This window comes from Furipterus horrens, unplaced genomic scaffold (assembly GCF_987537825.1).
Source record: "Furipterus horrens unplaced genomic scaffold, mFurHor1.1.pri manual_scaffold_7, whole genome shotgun sequence".
Classification (NCBI taxonomy): Eukaryota; Metazoa; Chordata; class Mammalia; order Chiroptera; family Furipteridae; genus Furipterus; species Furipterus horrens.
In genome coordinates this window covers 107,640,217-107,658,327 of record NW_028327177.1, presented here as the reverse complement: position 1 = coordinate 107,658,327, position 18,111 = coordinate 107,640,217, and the positions used below count along the sequence as shown (strand labels likewise).

Below are 18,111 nucleotides of genomic sequence, written 5' to 3'. Positions count from 1 at the left end.
GTAGCTCAAAACAACAAGAAAGAATGATGGGCTTTTTTGGCCTTATGTATGTGTATTTCAGAAACTTGTCCTTCCCATATCTGTCCCTCTCCCTCTTCTACATCCCCCTTCCCTTTACCCTCCCACCTTTCTCTCTCTCTGTCTCTTCCATTCATTCATTCATCCATTCATCCATTCATTCATTCTCTTTCTTTCCCTCCTCCCCCCTTCCTGTTCCCCTTACTTGATTCTCTAAGACTTGTTTAATTCCTTAGGACTGAAGACATTGTCATGTTATACTGTCTATTTAAAGTGCTGAACATGTTGCAGGTATCCTAATACCTAATGACTGCGAATATTTTTGTTAGTTTCCTCTATCATTCCTACATAACAGTTTCTCTGACTTGGGATCATACACTCTTCCCTGCTTCTTCAGGCTGACTAGTCTCATGCAACTAAATCTTTACATTTCAGAAACTGACATCTTAAAAAGGAATTTGATAAGAATAAGAGCTGGTAATAAAATTGCAAGTTTTTCTCAATTTATGAATGGCTTATTTATGCAGCTGGTCAGGAAGGGCTTCTCTCTCAGACGACAAGAACCATTCAATTCTTTCATGATAATAAGTGCCATGGATACACAAGCTATGCAGTAGGAGGAAGAGAGTACTTCCTTCTGGGATTTTTTTTTAAACCTGTGAACTAAGAGGATTGAAAAGACGTATTTCCAATGCTACAAAGTTGTGAGCCATAAATAGAACAGGTAGATTCTTACTGTAGTTTTTAGATGCATTATTGGTTAAATGAACTTTGGTTAGGGGAGTCTGAGAATCAAACCACCATTTAAAAAACAGTGCTATTGTGATTATTTGTTGAATGAGTAGATGAATCAAGCCAGTAAATGTCTAAATAAACTTTTTTAAAACCCCTATTTTTAAGGTGGGGGCTTGCTTTAGTGATGTTTATATAAATTACATGTACACACATGTGTACATCTACATACATATTCATAAATTATCTATGAAACTAAAAATCCTAAAAAGTGTAGAATAGGGATCTTAACTGGGACTGTACCAGCAAGTTTTTGGATGGTGGGTAAACCGTCTTAAAATATATGCTAGATAATATCTATGCATTTTTTTCTGGGGAGAGGGCACAAAAAATTCATAGATACTAAGATTTTTAAAGAAGAAGGTGAGTGGTTCTCAAAATATAAGAACTTCAGCTATAGGAGGTATGTATATACACACAAACATGTATGTATGAAGCTTTAATACATTGCCTTATTATTTATATCTGGTGTGAAATCAGTGGTAAGTGGAACCACTTTATAGAATTTTGATAATTTTAGTCATTTGTGATGAACAATATTAAATCCTTTATCATAATTCTGAATCCTGAGCCACATATTGATTTGCCAGGAATTCGATATAGTCTATAAATAAAACATATCAAGAGATTTGTATGATTTGGTTCTTAACTCCTTCAGGAGTACAAAGAATATTTGGGTGTCCTAGTTGTTGCTTGAATTCTCTACTTGGCTTGTAATATTCAGCACTGGAAGAATTTATTTTTTTCCATTATTTTGTATCTTAGATTTATATACCTCCCCCAAAAGGCTGAAATGTATTGTTTTTCTGGTGTCATTTCCTATAAGATTTGAATGAATTATAAATGCTATATATTTACATGAAGATTTTGACCTTCACATTAGATTTCATCCAATATATTTAAAAGAAATTTGGAAAGATTCATGCTTGTTGTGAGGAATAATTTATTAATTTAAAATTTTTACAGATATTAATAAATATAGCTGATGAAGTTTCAATAGTTCTCTTTTGGGCTGTATATTAATACAGTTGCCACTCTAATGAAAATATATGTAGCTGTATATTAATATTTTCCTTAAAATTATACATATACAGCATTCCCTCACTTATCACAGGTATTCCATTCTAGACTCCCCTGCGATAGGTGAAAATCCGCAAAGTAGGAACTTTACATTTATTTTAGTATTTATATATATTTTAAGGCTTTATAAACCCTTCCCACACACTTATAAACCATTCCCAGTCCCTTATTAACCTTTCCCACTCCCTTATTAACCTTTTCCACACTTTTATAAACACTACTTATGTTCTTAAACATATTTTACACTCCTAAACCTACGTAACTTTAACAACATATGTATACAGTACCGCAAAATCCTGCGATATAGTGAAAAATCCATGATAAATAATTAAATATAATATTTTTAAAAATCCCGCAATACAGTGAGTCTGCGATAAGTGAACCACGATATAGAGAAGAGACTACTGTATATAGTTAGTCTTTGTAGTTTGAGTGTCAGTTATGACTAGAAAGATGAGCTTATCAAAAATTTTAATATGGCCCTGGCTGGTGTGGCTCAGTGGACTGAGCACCAGCCTGCGCACTGAAAGGTTGCCAGTTCAATTCCTGATCAGGGTACATGCCTGAGTTGCAGGTCAGGTCCCTAGTTGGGGGGTGTGTGAGAGGCAACCAATTGATGTTTCTCTCACACATCCATGTTTCTCTCCCTTTCTTTCTCCCTCCCTTACCCTCTCTCTCAAAATAAATAAAATCTTTTAAAACATTTTTAAATATGGCCCTGACAAGCGTGGTTCAATTGGTGTGTCATCATCCTGCAAAGCAATGTGTTGTGTATTTGATTCCCAGTCGAGTCATGTGCCTTGGGCTGTAGGTTTGGTCCCCAGGTCAGGGCGCATCTGAGAAGCAACTGATTGATGTCTCACACATCGATGTTTCTCTCTCTCTCTTTCTCCCTCCCTTCCACTCTCTCTAAAAATAAATAAATAAAATCTTTAAAAAATTTTTATGTGATTAAAAATTTTAAATAACAGCTTTATTGAGGTGTATTTCACATATCATAAAACTTACCCTTTTAAAATATACAGTATGTACAGTGGTTTTTAGTATATTTCCAGACTTGTGCAACCATCACCATAATCTAATTCTAGAATAAAATTTTAAAGATAGTTCTTTGTTTGTTTTCCTGTCATGCTTTTCCTTTTTACTTGATACACAATAACTGATATATTGTTTTTAAAAGTTTTCAAATGTTGAACTAAAAGATCAGGATAGTTCATAAGTGAAAGATACCCTTGAAATATAATTAGGGCACTTAAAATGAAAATTCTTACTTGATAAAAGAAAGTGAATTGTGTTTGACTTTTAGTGTATATCCTTTGTTGAAGTTTTTATGTAGAATCTTCAAATAAATGTCAGTCATATGCAAAACTATGTCTACTTCTTAAAACTTGAATTGAGGAAGGAAATACTTTGTACCAACATGGCAAATACTTCTTTATAATAAGAACATTTCTGTTTCTTCCTCTTCATACTACTGTATTCATTGTACTATATCTTTCTTGAGAGGTAGAAACTCTTTAAGGAGCTGCATTTATTTTTGTGTGTGTGTATGTTTGCATTGAAGCAGCATAAGCAGTGTTTGCAACATTTTGATAGAGCAAACTTGGAATAAAATTATTGCTTTAATTTCCCATAATTTTCAGTATTGTTAGTGATATGTGATGCATGATGTTTTTATTTTTCTCTTAACTGGGGCTTATACACTCTTATTAAATGCAGGTATAAAACATATGGTTTATTCATAACATTAAACAGTTGGAAGGATTATTCTGCACTGTCATTGAATAAATAAAATAATTGCTTTTTACACTGATTGTACTCTGGGTGAAAACATGAATCTGAATAAGTACTAAAAAATGCAATGGCATGTAAATACAACTAAATTTTTGTCCAATTCTCTGATTCAAAATGATGCAGAGGAGGGCCTGCTAAGGGGCAAGGAAAAATAAGTACTTTTCATTTTTTTATAATATAGAAAAAATACTTTATAAAAATGTATTTTTAATGTCAATAGGTATAGGTTATTTTAAAATGTTTTCCACAAAGTATTATATATAACAGTGCTAAGGATTATACAGAATGTTTCCTCATATTGATTTACTTATTTCCTATAGGAAAAGTAGCCATCAAAAAAGAAGACTTGTGTAACCACAGTGGCAAAGAAACTTGGTTTTCACTACAGCCTATTGACTCCAATTCAGAGGTTCAGGTAAATATTAAGATTTAAATGATACAGGGGATTGTCACACAGAAAATGAATGAGAACAGATTTTACTAGTTTGTATACTTAGAGCTCATTATGCCTTATTTTACATTGTGGCACCATATATTTTAGATCTTTAGGTAATAAGTAGCTAGAAGGAAATGTCTTGCCACATGAATTCAAGAATAACATGTATATGTGCGTGTATGTGTTAGGGGAGGTTATGTTAGGAGATATATTTTTCCCCTTAGTTCTTTTGTATCAGTCATAGTGGCAAATTATTAAAGATTTTTTTAGATGGGAGAAAATGTTTTATTTATTTTTTTAAATATTTTATTTATTTTTAGAGAGACGGGAAAGGAGAGAGAAAGAGAGGGAGAGAAATATTGATCACAGAGAGAACATTGATTGGTTGCCTCTTTCACACATGCCCTCTCACACGGGACCGGAGGCATGCACCCTGACCGGAATCAAATAGGCGACCTTTTGGTTTACGGAATGACACCCAACCAACTGAGCCGTACTGGTCAGGGCTAGATGGGGGAAAAAGTTTTAAAGGAAAAACGTGTTTTTTTAACTTTGAGGAGAATTCCTAGATATCTGTAATTTCATCTGTTCTGACCCAGGATGCTTTTATTTTACCCTCTAGTAAACTAGACTTAGGAAAATGCTACTCATTCAAACCATGCTTGAGATCACCATACAGTACCTTTATTCTCATACCCACCCTCTGTATTATTCACCTTTTCTTCATTTGAAAGGTGATCATTACTCTTTTTAAAACTTTTCTTTCCTCTTGCCAAAATATGTATGAGTAAAGATGGGATATTTAGCCATGTATCTTAACTTTCTATTTGTTTCTGGAAAACCTGAGTCTTTCTTAGAAATTGTTATTTCTATCTAAAAGGAATCCTTTTTTAAATATCCCTATTTACTTATAAAATATGGTAAGGCTTGTGAAACCATTTCCTGAAGGCATAATTGCAAACAGAATTCTTCCTCTCTAAAAGAAGCTATAATTTGCTACTGTGACTCAAACAAGTTTGAGAGAAGAAAAAAAGTGCTGTGTACACACCCACAGATATTTGCAAATAAAGTGCCTGTGTGTCTATTTCCTCATAACCTCTCAAGCATTCTCTTTAAGTTCTCAAAAAACTAAGCATTGGTATACTAAAACCTCTTCTTAAGTACAAAATATAATTTTTTTCCTGTTTTAGCCACTGTATCCTATTTTAGTGTTCTTTTCCTTCCATTTGACAATAACTTATTCATATCCCAATTATACCATATGGTAAATGATCGAGGTGACTGGCAATGTGATGAAGTGGAAAGGATTTTAAACTAGAAGTCAAAAACTTTAAGTCTTAATTTTTATATGTGGTTACTTTACATATCTTGAATTTTATTTCTTTAAAATGGAAATAAAAGTTGCCCTGTTGATTCATACGATGTGAGAATTAAATGAAATACCTTTAAAAGTATTTTGAAAGCTGTTAAATGCTATCCAAATGTAAAATATCTGTTTACTACCAGTTGATCTGTTGACTGTTTCCCTAATATACCTTTATGAAAAGGCAGATATGAAGGTTTTAAAGTTTTAACAAAAAGCAAGGTAAGAATTGGCTTTGAGAATTTGATCTAAAATGAAATTTAAGGGTTATTTTAATTCTTAAAAATTTCATTTAATTAACTCTGGCTGGTGTGGCTCAGTGGATTAAGTGTTGGCCTGTGAACCAAGTGTCGCTGGTTCGATTCCCAGTCAGGGCACATAACTAGGTTGCATGTTAGGTCCCCAGTTGGGGGCACAAGTAAGAGGCAACCACACAGTGGTGTTTCTCTCCCTCTCCTTCTCCTTTCCTCTCTCTCTAAAAATAAATAAATAAATAAATAATTTAAAAATTTTTTCATTTAATTTTAGAGAGAGGGGAAGGGAGAGTCTAAGAGAGGAAGAGATACAATGATCATCAGTTGCCTCTCTCACGCCCCCAGCTGGGGACCTGGCCTGCAGCCCAGGCATGTGCCCTGACTAGGAATTGAACCAGTGACCTTTTTGGTTCACAGACTGGCACTCAATCCACTGTGCCACACCAGTCAGGGCTGAGGGTTATTTTAAGATGCAGTTTATAAAATCCATTCTTATGACCAGTGTAAATTTTCTGAAGGTTGTTAGGGCCTTAGTTGTCAAAAAGTAGAAATGTTTTTATAATACTCTTTATATAATTCTTGGAGATAGTATGAGAAATTAGTACAAAATAACAGGCTTTTATTTGGTGGTATACACAAAACTCATTTCTGAAACATGAAAATTCTGGAAACAGCATTTAACTGTTAGATATAATGTCATTGTTTTTTATTTGCTACGAGTTATTTTCATGAACATGAGTATAAACTTTACAGCTCTTTTTTCTTAAATGATACACAGTATTTAAAAGATCTACTCAGTATTTAAAATAAGATTTGGGAGGAAGAGTACTTTAGGGAGTAGGAAGAATGCATAACACTTTTCAGGTTAATGTAGTATTATTGGAAATATTGTTGTTTGGCTCCAAATACTGATCTAGGAATACTAAATTAACTTGGTGAGTCTAGAAAGCATAGAAAAACAGTCTGTGATTCATACAAATCCTACTTTTTAATGAATTTGTTCACTTGCATAACTTTTATAAAATTTTACAAAAATACAATGGAAATGAGAGTTATTGATGGAGCCATAGGAAAAAGCTGTAAGACTCATTGTGTTCAGCAGGAATTCAGTGTAATAGTTACTATTAGTAATTATAAAAATATATACCAAGCACAGTACTAAATACTTAATATACATTAACTCATTTAATCTTCAAAATAGCGTTGTGAGGTATAAGTAGCACTATCTCCATTTTACAGATATGGAAAATAGTTTCGTAGAAGTTAAATGATGTCTCCAAAGTCACTGCACGATTAAGTGATGGAACCATGATTACAATAAAGATCTTGTGTGATTCTAAAACTCCTCACTACAGTGCTTTATTGCCTTTCATTATTCTATGCTACTGGCCATAAAAAGGCCTCAACAGAGATTATTAGGAGGATCTCTTAGGAAACATCTGAGTATAAGGAACAGAAGCCTACTGAAATAAGCTCAGAGAAAAAGGAAGAGTCATTAGAAGGTTCCTAGGGAACTTCTTAGAGTATAATTACAGGAACTTCAATTTAGCCAATAGAAGTTAGAAAGTTATCAGCCATTTAAGGAGCTGCATCTTAAATGGAGGTCAGGTTCTTAAAAAAATAGACTAGATACTGTTCACATAGTCAAAATTATTTTTGAAAGGCTAATTTCTCATAAAGTACAATAAAATGTTGGCTGTTTGGTTTGTTTCTGGTTGACCACTATATAAAACAGCTGGCTTGCATTTGGGGCCACGGTGAAGTTAAAATATATTCTGTATCTTTAAACTTCCATTCAGTGAGCAATAGATACTGCAAGAGGCACGTGGGAACTAGATCCATGGATTCATTTCTCCCTACTCTTATGCTCACTGTGCTCCTTGAGTGTAAGTGCTCACTGTTTAAATAGTATTTTTTCTTTCCCTTTCATTTTGTAAAGTGAATAATTGATGTTTTCCATCTTTCTCATTAACTACACACTTTGCAAAATGAAAGGGAAGGGAAAAAGCACTATCTGATGAGATTCCATTGTATTCTTTTTGTATGTCTAATGAGACTACGTCTCTCCCTCTGCTTCTCTTTGTACATATAGTCTAATCTCTTGTTAACTGCTAAAAAAAAAAAGAAGGGCACATCAGCCTTTGAATCTACATGACCATATAGCCAAATAGCCTCCTCACTCTCTGTGACTCATTTCTCACAATTTAGAGAGAGAATTTGGCCAAACATGGGTCAGATGTCCACTGCAGTCTGATTTGATATGACTGGGGATAAAGGCACTGTAGAGAAGTCTGTATGGGGACTTTGGGTAGGCATGTTCCCCATCAGAGGGATTTGGGTAGAGGAAATAATTGGTGTATCTACTTCAGAGGGAAAGATGTTTGAGTTCCTAGCGCTACCACTAGCAGGCATTTGTACCCAAAGTAGTTGCTAGCCTATAGTTGTCTGAGGATCTTCATCTGTGAAATGAGATCTTCAGTATAAAAGATTCCCTTCAGTTTCAGTAACATGAGAAAATATAATTTAGCCCTGAAATGAAAAGATCCTGATAGTAGTGAGATGGGTTTTATACCAAAAGAGTTAAAAAATTGCTAAGAGCTCTAACCTCTTACCTGGACTTGTTTCTCAGATGCTTTATTACTGCTTTTAATAATGTTAGTTATTTTTAGTTTTCTTTTCAAACATTAAGATACTAATATTTCATAAGTGCATTTTCTGCACTTTTGCAGCTTTTCTGTATTGAACTATTTTATTCTCAGCCCACTCTAATCTGCCTTCAGATCCCACAGTTGGTCAGAGAGGGCGAGCACAAATGGCTCTCACTAATGTTAGACCCGTGACATCGTGTCACTAAGTCTAGTGGACATTTTTCAGTCCTTCTCTTACATGGCTCTTCAGCAGCTTTTGATATTGTTGAGCACTCTCTCCTTTTTCAGGCAATCTCTTCTTTAGTTTCTGGTCATCATCCTACTTCACTTGGTGTCTTTTCCCCATATTCTTTGCCACATAACTGAAGTTAACATGGATTGTGTTGGTGCCTCTTCCTATAAATTCTCTTCTCACTTCGGTGATCTGCAGCCATGCAGATCCTGGAATGCATTACAAACTTTAAGTGTTTTTCTTTTATTTATTTCTTAGATGCTATGACAAAGAGCATTCCTTTACGTAAGACTGATGAAACCAAATCTCCCATATGGAGAGGTTGGAACTCTAATTAATTTAGGGTGTTTGTCTTACACAACTTGTACAAGCAGTAAATCCAGATATACTGTCAATCACATCCTTTTGATGTAATTACTTAGTTAATAAACCTTTACCAACAAGCTCATCTTGAATTTCTGGGTCATGCTGTAAGTTATTGATTGTTTTATAGTTTTTCTTTGGTAATATGGCCTATACCCTCCCTCTTTAAACAAGCATTAAAAAAGAAATGCATTGATTATAGCTAATAATATTAATCAGGTTTTTTTACATGCCATTACGACATATTGAATGTTGCAGGTTGATTTTTTAAAAATTCATTTGTAAATTTGTAAACATGAAATAACAAAGGAATGAGCCTTCTAGATCATAATAAATACTTCTTTAAGGAGAAAAACAAATCTATCCATACATAAATAAGAGATAATAAGTAAAGTCTTTGTTTTTTATCTGACACGTAGTTGTGTCCAAAATGATTTATAGATTCAATTACTATGTATGAAAACATCTGTCAGAAATAGAAGTTGGGATATTTTACCCTCATATAAAAAATATCTTTTACCAGTTGAAATATACTGAATTCTCTTATGCAGAATATTGTTAAAATTTAGTGTTTTGTGATAAAAGCTAAAAAAGTGTTTAGATTCAAGAGGTTTTAAGTGCATGCATTGTATTCTGCTCAAATACCTATATTCATCTGAGTTTCCCAAACTGTATACAGAAATTCACATATTTTCTATAGGGTACAGGAATAACATAATATAAAATTAAAATAATCACAGATTTTTCTGTGTGAAATTTTTGTAAAAGTAATTGAAATAAAGTTAGTATGTAAAATATTAAGCCTTCAAATAGTACCAGAATAATACAATTTTCTAAATATGCTAATACAAATTGATGTGATACAGTTGCATATACCAACCTAACATAATCAGTGCTATGTAATACACATAGAATAATACCTTCCAAGAATTTAGTTTTAATTAAAAGTAGGGAGTATAGTACCAGATATTTGCCCTTCCAGTGTTTTCTGACCTGTGTAAATGCTCTACTATTTTGTCATTGAATCTCCCTTAGATATTGGATAAGAAAGTAATTGTGGACCAGATCACATTGCATGTTTCTGATCAAACATAATTCCTTGTCAAAGTCTTACAGTTTTTTCTTTATAGGCTATGGCTCTTTTTTTTCCTGTTACTTGTAGGATTTTCTCTTTATCTTATACATTGTCAGTTTTACTATGCTGTGCATATGAGTGGTTTTCTTTATACTTGGGTATTTCCTGGGGGCTCTTTAATCTTTGCCTTGATGTCATTGTTCAGTTTTGGAAAATTCCAGGCAATTATCTCTTTATCTGTTTTTTCCTTCTGTGTTTTTTCTCCTCTCTTCTGGGACTACAATTACATGAATAATAGACCATTTTGCTATGCCTCTTATTCTCTCTCTTTGCTTTCTTTGTGAATATTTTCTACTGACTAATCTATCTCCCATTTACCCATCCTTTTTATTTTTTAGCCGTGGATAATCTTCTGTTAAATACATTCTCGTTTTGGCTATTGTATTGCTTAATTCTAAATTTTTCATTTGATACATTTTATAGTGTCCACTTATTGCTAAGCTTTTCATTTTGTTTTCTATCTTAAAAATATTTTTAAACAGCTATTTTAATCTCTTGTCAGTTAATTCCAACATCTGCGTCTCCTGTAAATCTGCTTTCTGCCAGTTTTTTGTTTTTCGTGTTTGTCTTCTGGTATGCTTAGTAATTTTTGATGGAATGCTAGACATTGAAATACGAAATACTTTAGAAATAATTCGGAGCTCTGGATATTTTTTTCTTCTTTTTCTAGAGATTTACTTTTGCTTTTGGCATAAGGGTAGGTTAGAGGCAGCTCACCTTAATCCAGTTAGGGATTCAACTGATTCCAGGCTAGGTTTTAGTCTTTGTAAGGGCAGGTTTATATTGTTCATTATTTCTCAGGCATAGTCATTTGGAGGTTCCAACAGAAAGCCTGGGTGTTTACTATCTTGGTGAGCCCTGGACTGTAATGTTTTTCTGCTTGGCACCATGAAACTGTGGAAAGCTTTGATTAAGTTTAGCATCTCCAACCACAGCTAAGTTAGGAAGTCCCATTCAACAAACTTCTTCGGATGCCCACCAGCAGCTTCTGTTTCACATCTATCTCATTGGCCAGAACTGTATCATATAGCTATCATTGCCCACTATCCCTGGCTTCAAGGGGTGTGATTTGCTGAACTCATAACTGCGCTTTCAAAAAGAAACAACAAAAAAAGTTGTTTTGCTACAATCCAAATGTACAAGATGATGACAGATATAAGTAAAATTGAACTTTTTGTGTGAACATATCAAGGAATACTAAAAAGTTTTCTAAGATGTTCACAAATTTAGGTTTCTGATACTGAGAAGTAGCTTCAAGTAATTTAAAAACCTTTTTGTTCATTTTTATTTACTAAAAATAACACACATTGGTAGTAGAAATTTAAAAAATCTAGATGAACATAAAAAATATCTGAAATCCTACCAACAAAAGGTAACTTCTATCAATGTTTTAGTAGATGGACTGACTTGTAGTCATTTTATATAGTTATATATGTACAGTTTATTTCATTTTTATAAATTAACGTATACACCCTGTTTTGCAACTTGTTTTTACTAAGTATCATGTCCATATTTCCATGTTAGTGTATACAGTGAAGTAGTGTTTATAGTTTAGAAATTATAATTTCCTTAATTCATAATGCTTTTTAATGTTAATGTTCCACACTAGTAGTATGTGTCTTGTGTCTCCTGTACTTACTCTTCTTGGCCATGTTAATACACAGTTATGTTATTATTGATTAATACCAAAGGAATCTTATGTTTAACAGGCAGTGGGAGTAATGAACTTGTCCAGTAGGCTCTGATCAATGATAATGATTCCTGGTAGAATGCCATTAAATATCTTTTTATTTCTAGGCTTGACTTGATGCAATGCTATGATTTTTAGTTGTAAATGAGATTATTAAACCTTTTCTCTATTCTATTTTAGTAGTTTTTATTGTCTTAGAGATTCTAGACATTTCCTGAGAGACAGTTGGGAGTGCCTTTTTAGTATACAATTTCTATCATAAAATGCATACATGTTGAGATAGTAAAACTGCTTTGAGTTGGAAATGTTGGTACAGTTGGCTAGGCTCACTAAGTGACACACACATGTTGGTGTGAGAACAAACATGATTAAAAATTCTACTTGAATAATATTACAAATTACTAGAGATCATGTACCTCTTCAAGGCCACTCATGAATAGCAGGGGTTGTGAATATTAAATGCAGGATTAACAAAAGGTACAGTTTGTAAATTATATATGATGTTATAAATATTTGTGCCTTGAATTTTCATGGAAGATTTACTGAATATAATTCTAAATCCAACTAACTGCTAATTTTACTGCCAAATCAATCTTAACTGCTAATTTTACTGCCACTGGTGCCTTTCTTTGGAGCTTAACATTTTTATGTAGACTTTTGTGTTGAGACCCAGCAATACTTATTGCTCATCATAACCCTAGCTTTGTATGTGGTGTACCTCAGATTCACTCTGGTGTAACACATCCCCATAAAATAGTGAGGTTGATTCAAGTAAGATTTCTTTGAAAGAATATCTGAAAGGGGTTGTTCCAAAAAGCAAGTGAGTGGATAATAAACTTTCTTGCCTCTAATGAAATTACTTATGTCATCAGCCCCTAAACATCACACCCCTGCAATCTCCAGTTGGCCCCGTGAGGATTTGCCTTGTCAGCTGGGTGGATGTAACCCAGCACTGGATTCCTAACCAGTTAAGAATTGCTCATAACCTGTTTAAAATTGCTCATCGCCAGTGGCAGAGTAGAAATATCAAGCTTTGGATTATATTATTCCTAAACCTTTGTTTGTTAAGTTAATAGTTTGCTTTAAATTTATACTGCTGAGTTTTAAAAATTCATATTAATGTCTATTTAAGAAAATACTCCTATTTTCCAAGTGTCACTGGTTCGATTCCCAGTCAGGGCACAAGACTAGGTTGCACGTCAGGTCCCCAGTTGGGAGCGCAAGTGAGAGGCAACCACACAGTGATGTTTCTCTCCCTCTCTTACTCCTTTCCCCTCTCTCTAAAAATAAATAAATAAACAAGCAAATAAATTATTTTTTTTAAAGAATTAAGGTCTTTTCATTAAAAAAAAAAAAACACTCCTATTTTCATCAATGGTCATATATTGCTATCTTTTGTTTATTGTCTCCCCAGCTAGATTGTAAAGCATCTTATATGCAGTAATTGTGTGTTATACATCTATAAGTTCCTACCCACTCCCACAGTGCCTCCTAAAATATAGTAGATATTATATAAATCTATTACTTAAGAAAAGTGTTGGAAAATTGCATTATTAGTTTTAACTTAATTTTGTTGTTTTAGAATTTTATGGTTTCTTTTTCTGTCTTTTAATGACACTGCCTGTGCCCCTATTGTCTTTTCTGGGAAAAGCATTCTACATTTTATAATTAGCTTTTATTTCATAATTTCCTGAGATACAGGTGTTATCTTTCTTTGTAATCCATGATATTTGAGATACATAAATATTGGGATGGCCAAAACGGTCGTTTGTTTTTTGTGTAGCCATTGTAACATTGAAGATGGAAGAAAATACGCATATTATGCTTTATTATTTCAAGGAAGGTAAAAATGTAATCGAAATGCAAAAAAAGATTTGTGCAGTGTATGGAGAAGGTGCTGTGACTAATCGAATGTGTTAAAAGTGGTTTGCGAAGTTTCGTGCTACAGATGTCTCGCTGGATGATGCTCCACGGTCAGGTAGACCAGTTGAAGTTGATAGTGCTCAAATCAAGACATTAATTGAGAACAATCAGTGTTCTACCATGTGGGAGGTAGCTGACATATTCAATATATCCAAATAAATAAAGTATTGGTGAAAATGAAAAATGTGTCTTTTATTTTATGGAAAAACCTAAACGGACTCTGTGGCCAACCCAATATTTGTTGAACTGGGCTTAAAGTTCTTAGATTTGAATACCATGTTTGATATCAGCATTTGACTGCTTCTTTCAGATTTTGATACACATTTTTGTTTATTGTTACTTAATGTGGGCAAGGCCATGTGCTAGGGATCACAAATATTTAGTTAGCACATAATAAAATATTATGAATACCATTTGAAAAAGTATTTACTTGTTAATTAATACTTTTGTCAACAAAGTAGACTACTCAGTTTATAATATTTTTTTGTCATTATAGGGTAAAGTCCACCTTGAATTAAAACTGAATGAACTGATAACAGAGAATGGAACTGTGTGCCAGCAGCTTGTTGTACAGTAAGTATATTTCTTTTACCAAAATCAGCTAGAAACAATTCACCATCTTATATTCTTTGAATCTTAAGCCAGCTCCTTATTTTAAGTACTTAAGAAACTTTTTCAGAAATGAAACTGCTATGCCATTTTTTTATTAAGTTGATGTCCAATTTGTTTTCTTTAGTCTACTCAGGTTTGGTAAGTCATTAATAAATTCAACCAAAATTTATTATTGAGTATGTGTTAAATGATAGATATAGGCAATAAGTTGTTACATATAGGATCACAGATGCGTGTGTTTAACTACCTGGCAGGAGGGAAGTGGGAAGTCTTCCTAGTGGAAGGCCCCTAGGAGCTCTGATACCACAGACCAGAGCATTAAGGACCTTGGAACTAAAACTAAATGCCTACCTTGAGATCACCGGTATTGACTCTCACCTACTTTGAATTCCTTTTCCCTCTCTTGCCTGAAAGTCATTTTTTTATCACCCAGACTCTAACCATCTGACTGCTCCGGAAGTCTGTTCTAGCCCAATCCCCTACTTTTTTCTTCCTACCCAATTCCATCCTCTCTGTTATTAACAAACTACTCAACATCCGTGACTTCTTCCAAATGTTTTCTCTATCTTTGTCTTAACTAATATCTGATGACCCTTTGAGATACTGTTTCCTTTTCTGCTTTCTCAGGGGCTGTTTTTAAAAATACCACATATCTTAGAGCCAGAGAGTAGGATAAGTGTTACTGTTCTATTGCTGCTCCAGACTATAATTTATTCTGTTAATTATGAACACCCCAGCTCCTTTGAGGCATCCTCTCTATATAAGTATATATACTTATACTTATGTATTTTAATATATACATTAAATACCATGTATAATTTACTCAGTTAATTTTGTCTGGTTCTTTCAAAGAAGGTTACTTACGAGTATGTCATGACTCTTAGTTATATCAGTGCTTATTTCCTAAGAACAAAGATATTCTCTTCAATAACTTGAGTAGAGTTACCAAACTCAGGAAATTTAACATTATTAAAGTAAAAGTATAATCTATAGTTATTATATTCAATACATTATAGTTATTATATTTTACTTTTATCAACTGTCCCAGTAATGTCCTTTTAGGACATTTTGTTTCTCGCCATGAAAGAATTTAGTTCAAGAGCACGTATTACATTTGATTGTCTGGTCTCCTTCATCTTAACCTGTACTTGTTTTTAGCTTTTATCTGTTTTTCATGATATTAAGATTTTTGAAGAATACAGACCAGTTACTTTTCAATTTGGATTTACCTACTAAAGACAGTTAAAGGTTTGCAGGTTTTTGTCGCCTTAGACTGACAGCATATAATGAAAATATTTGGGTTAGTCCCCCTTTTAGTACTCCCCCTCTGCTCAGTTTGGTTACATTATACATTTGAAACACAACTAGTTGGGTTGGTTTGCTTTGTTTGCTTTCAGTTTAATGTTATTTCCCCCCCATCCTTGTTGGTTTATTTTTATTTTTTGAAAATGTAGAGTATTATTAGCATGACTTCAAAAGTCCAAACTATATTGTAAAGCATTACTCAGAAATGTATTCGGTTCCTGCTCCCTGTACCCTGATTTCTATCCCTATAGTTTTGGCTTTTCCAAAATGTCATATGAACAGGTTCATATAATATATAGTCTTTTGTGTCTGGTTTCTTTCACTAAGTTAACACAATGCTTTTGAAATTCATCTACATTGTTGCATATGTCAGTAGTTTATCCTTTTTTAGATATTTATTTATTTTTTGTCATAACTTGATAGTTACTGTTGTCCTCATTTTACAAATGATAAAGTGATGCACAGATTGGTTAAGTAAGCCCGAATTCATAGAGGGAGTCTGGATTTTAACTCTGGTAACTGGATTTTTAAAAAAAACATTTTGCATTTGAGATAATGATAGATTTACAGGAAATTGTAAAGTACAGAGAGGTCCTGTGTATACGGCACTCAGTTTCCCTCAGTGGTTTCATCTTATGTAATTATAATAGAATATAGAAACCAGGAAGTTGGCATTGTACAATGTGCAGTGCATTATGTATCATTTCATCACTTGTATAGATCTGTGTAACCACCACCATAATCAAGATACAGAGCTATTCTATCACCATAAAGATCTTCCTTATATGACTTCTTTATAGTCACACCCACTCCTTTCCCCGCCACCACCCCTAACCTTTGGCAACTTCTCATTTGTCTCCATGTCTATAATTTTGTCATTTCAAGAATGTTATGTAAATGGAACTTCTAGTATGTGACCTTTTGAGAATGGCTTTTTTCATCCAGATTCATCCAATTGTTGTGTGAGTTTCTTGTGGATAGAATGTAGTTGGGTCACTTTTAAATCTACTCTCCTAAGTTCTTATTTACTGAGTTTATACCATTTACTTTTAATGTAATTATTGGTATATTAGGCTTAAATCTCTTGTATTATTTTTTCATTTTCTATTTTCTCTGTGTTTTCTTTTTTCTGTGGGTTACTTGAACATCTTTTAGAATTTCATTTTGATTAATCTGTAGTGTTTTTCAACCTATAGTGTATTTCTTTGCATACTTCTTTTAGTGGTTGCTTTAGGTGTTACATTGTACATGTATAACATCAGTCTACTGGTGTTGACATTTTACCACTTAGAATAAAGTATAGAAATCTTACCTTCATTTAAATCCCTTTAACATCCACCATTTGTAATATAATTGTTTTAAATGTTCCTTCTACATAACCTTGAGAACCACATTAGTTTTGTAATTTTTGCTTCAGCCATTTAACATTTAGAAAGTTAAAAGTTGTATTTACCTATATTTTTGCTCTTTTCATATTCTTTTTCTTTCCTGTTGTTTCAGGATTCCTTCTGTTACTATTTTTATGTCTAGAGAATTTTCTCTTTCTGTTGACACTTTCTCTTAGTTTTCCTTCATCTAAGAATGTCTTGATTTTTTTCTTCATTCCAGAAGGATATTTTCACTGGATATAGAATTTTTGCTTAACAGTTCTTAAAAAAAGAAAGAAAGAATGTACCACTTCCTTCTGACCTTATGGGTTTTGATGAGAAATCTACTGTCATTCATATTGTTTTTTCTGTGCAAGTAATATGCTGTTTTTCTCTGGCTACTTTGAAGATTTTTTCTTTGTTTTTGAGTTTTCTGTGTGTTTTAGCTTGATTGTTATCTATCTTGGCATAGATTTCTTTAGGTTTATTCTGTTTGGTGTTCGCTCATCCTCTTGAATATAAAACATATTGTTTGCCAAATTTGGGGAATTTTCAGCCATTATTTTTTCTAATATTTGATCAGCCCCTGCCATCCTTCTCTGCTTTTTGAGATTCAGTGGCATGAATGTTAGATCTTCTGTTATAGTCCCACAGCTTCCTGTGGCTCTGCTCTCTTTTTTTCCAGCCTATTTTCCCTCTGTTTTTCATTTTGGGTAATTTCTATTGTTCTGTCTTGTAGTTCACTGACTCCTTCCACTGTCCTCTTTATTCTTAGGTTGAGCCCATTTATTGAGTTCTTTAAGTTTTGGTTACTGAATTTTTAAGTTCTAAAATTTCCATTTTGTTCTTCATAGCTTTTATTTCTTTCATGAGAATTTATCTTTTTTGATGAAACTTTCTATTTTTTTACTTATTTCAAACATGTTCAAAATTTCTCATGGAATCATTTTTATGATGGCTGCTTTCATATTCTTGCCAAATAATTTCAATGTCCATGTTATCTAATGTGTTGGCATCTGCTGATTGTCTTTTCTCACTGAAGTTGAAAGTTGTCTGATTTTTTTTAGTATGATGAGTGATTTTCAATTGTATCCTGGAC

General features: G+C 33.2%; 1 protein-coding gene across 2 annotated transcripts in view; it reads left to right on the top strand.

Annotated features, from left to right (window-relative positions):
- RASA2 (RAS p21 protein activator 2) overlaps positions 1-18,111 on the top strand; it is a 115,101-nt gene that overhangs the window by 40,538 nt on the left and 56,452 nt on the right. For both annotated transcript variants that reach the window (XM_090284247.1, XM_090284245.1), the window contains exons 4-5: positions 4,005-4,099; positions 14,225-14,301. In XM_090284247.1, coding sequence (XP_090140373.1) covers positions 4,005-4,099; positions 14,225-14,301 — 172 coding nt within the window. The remainder of the gene's footprint in view (positions 1-4,004; positions 4,100-14,224; positions 14,302-18,111) is intronic.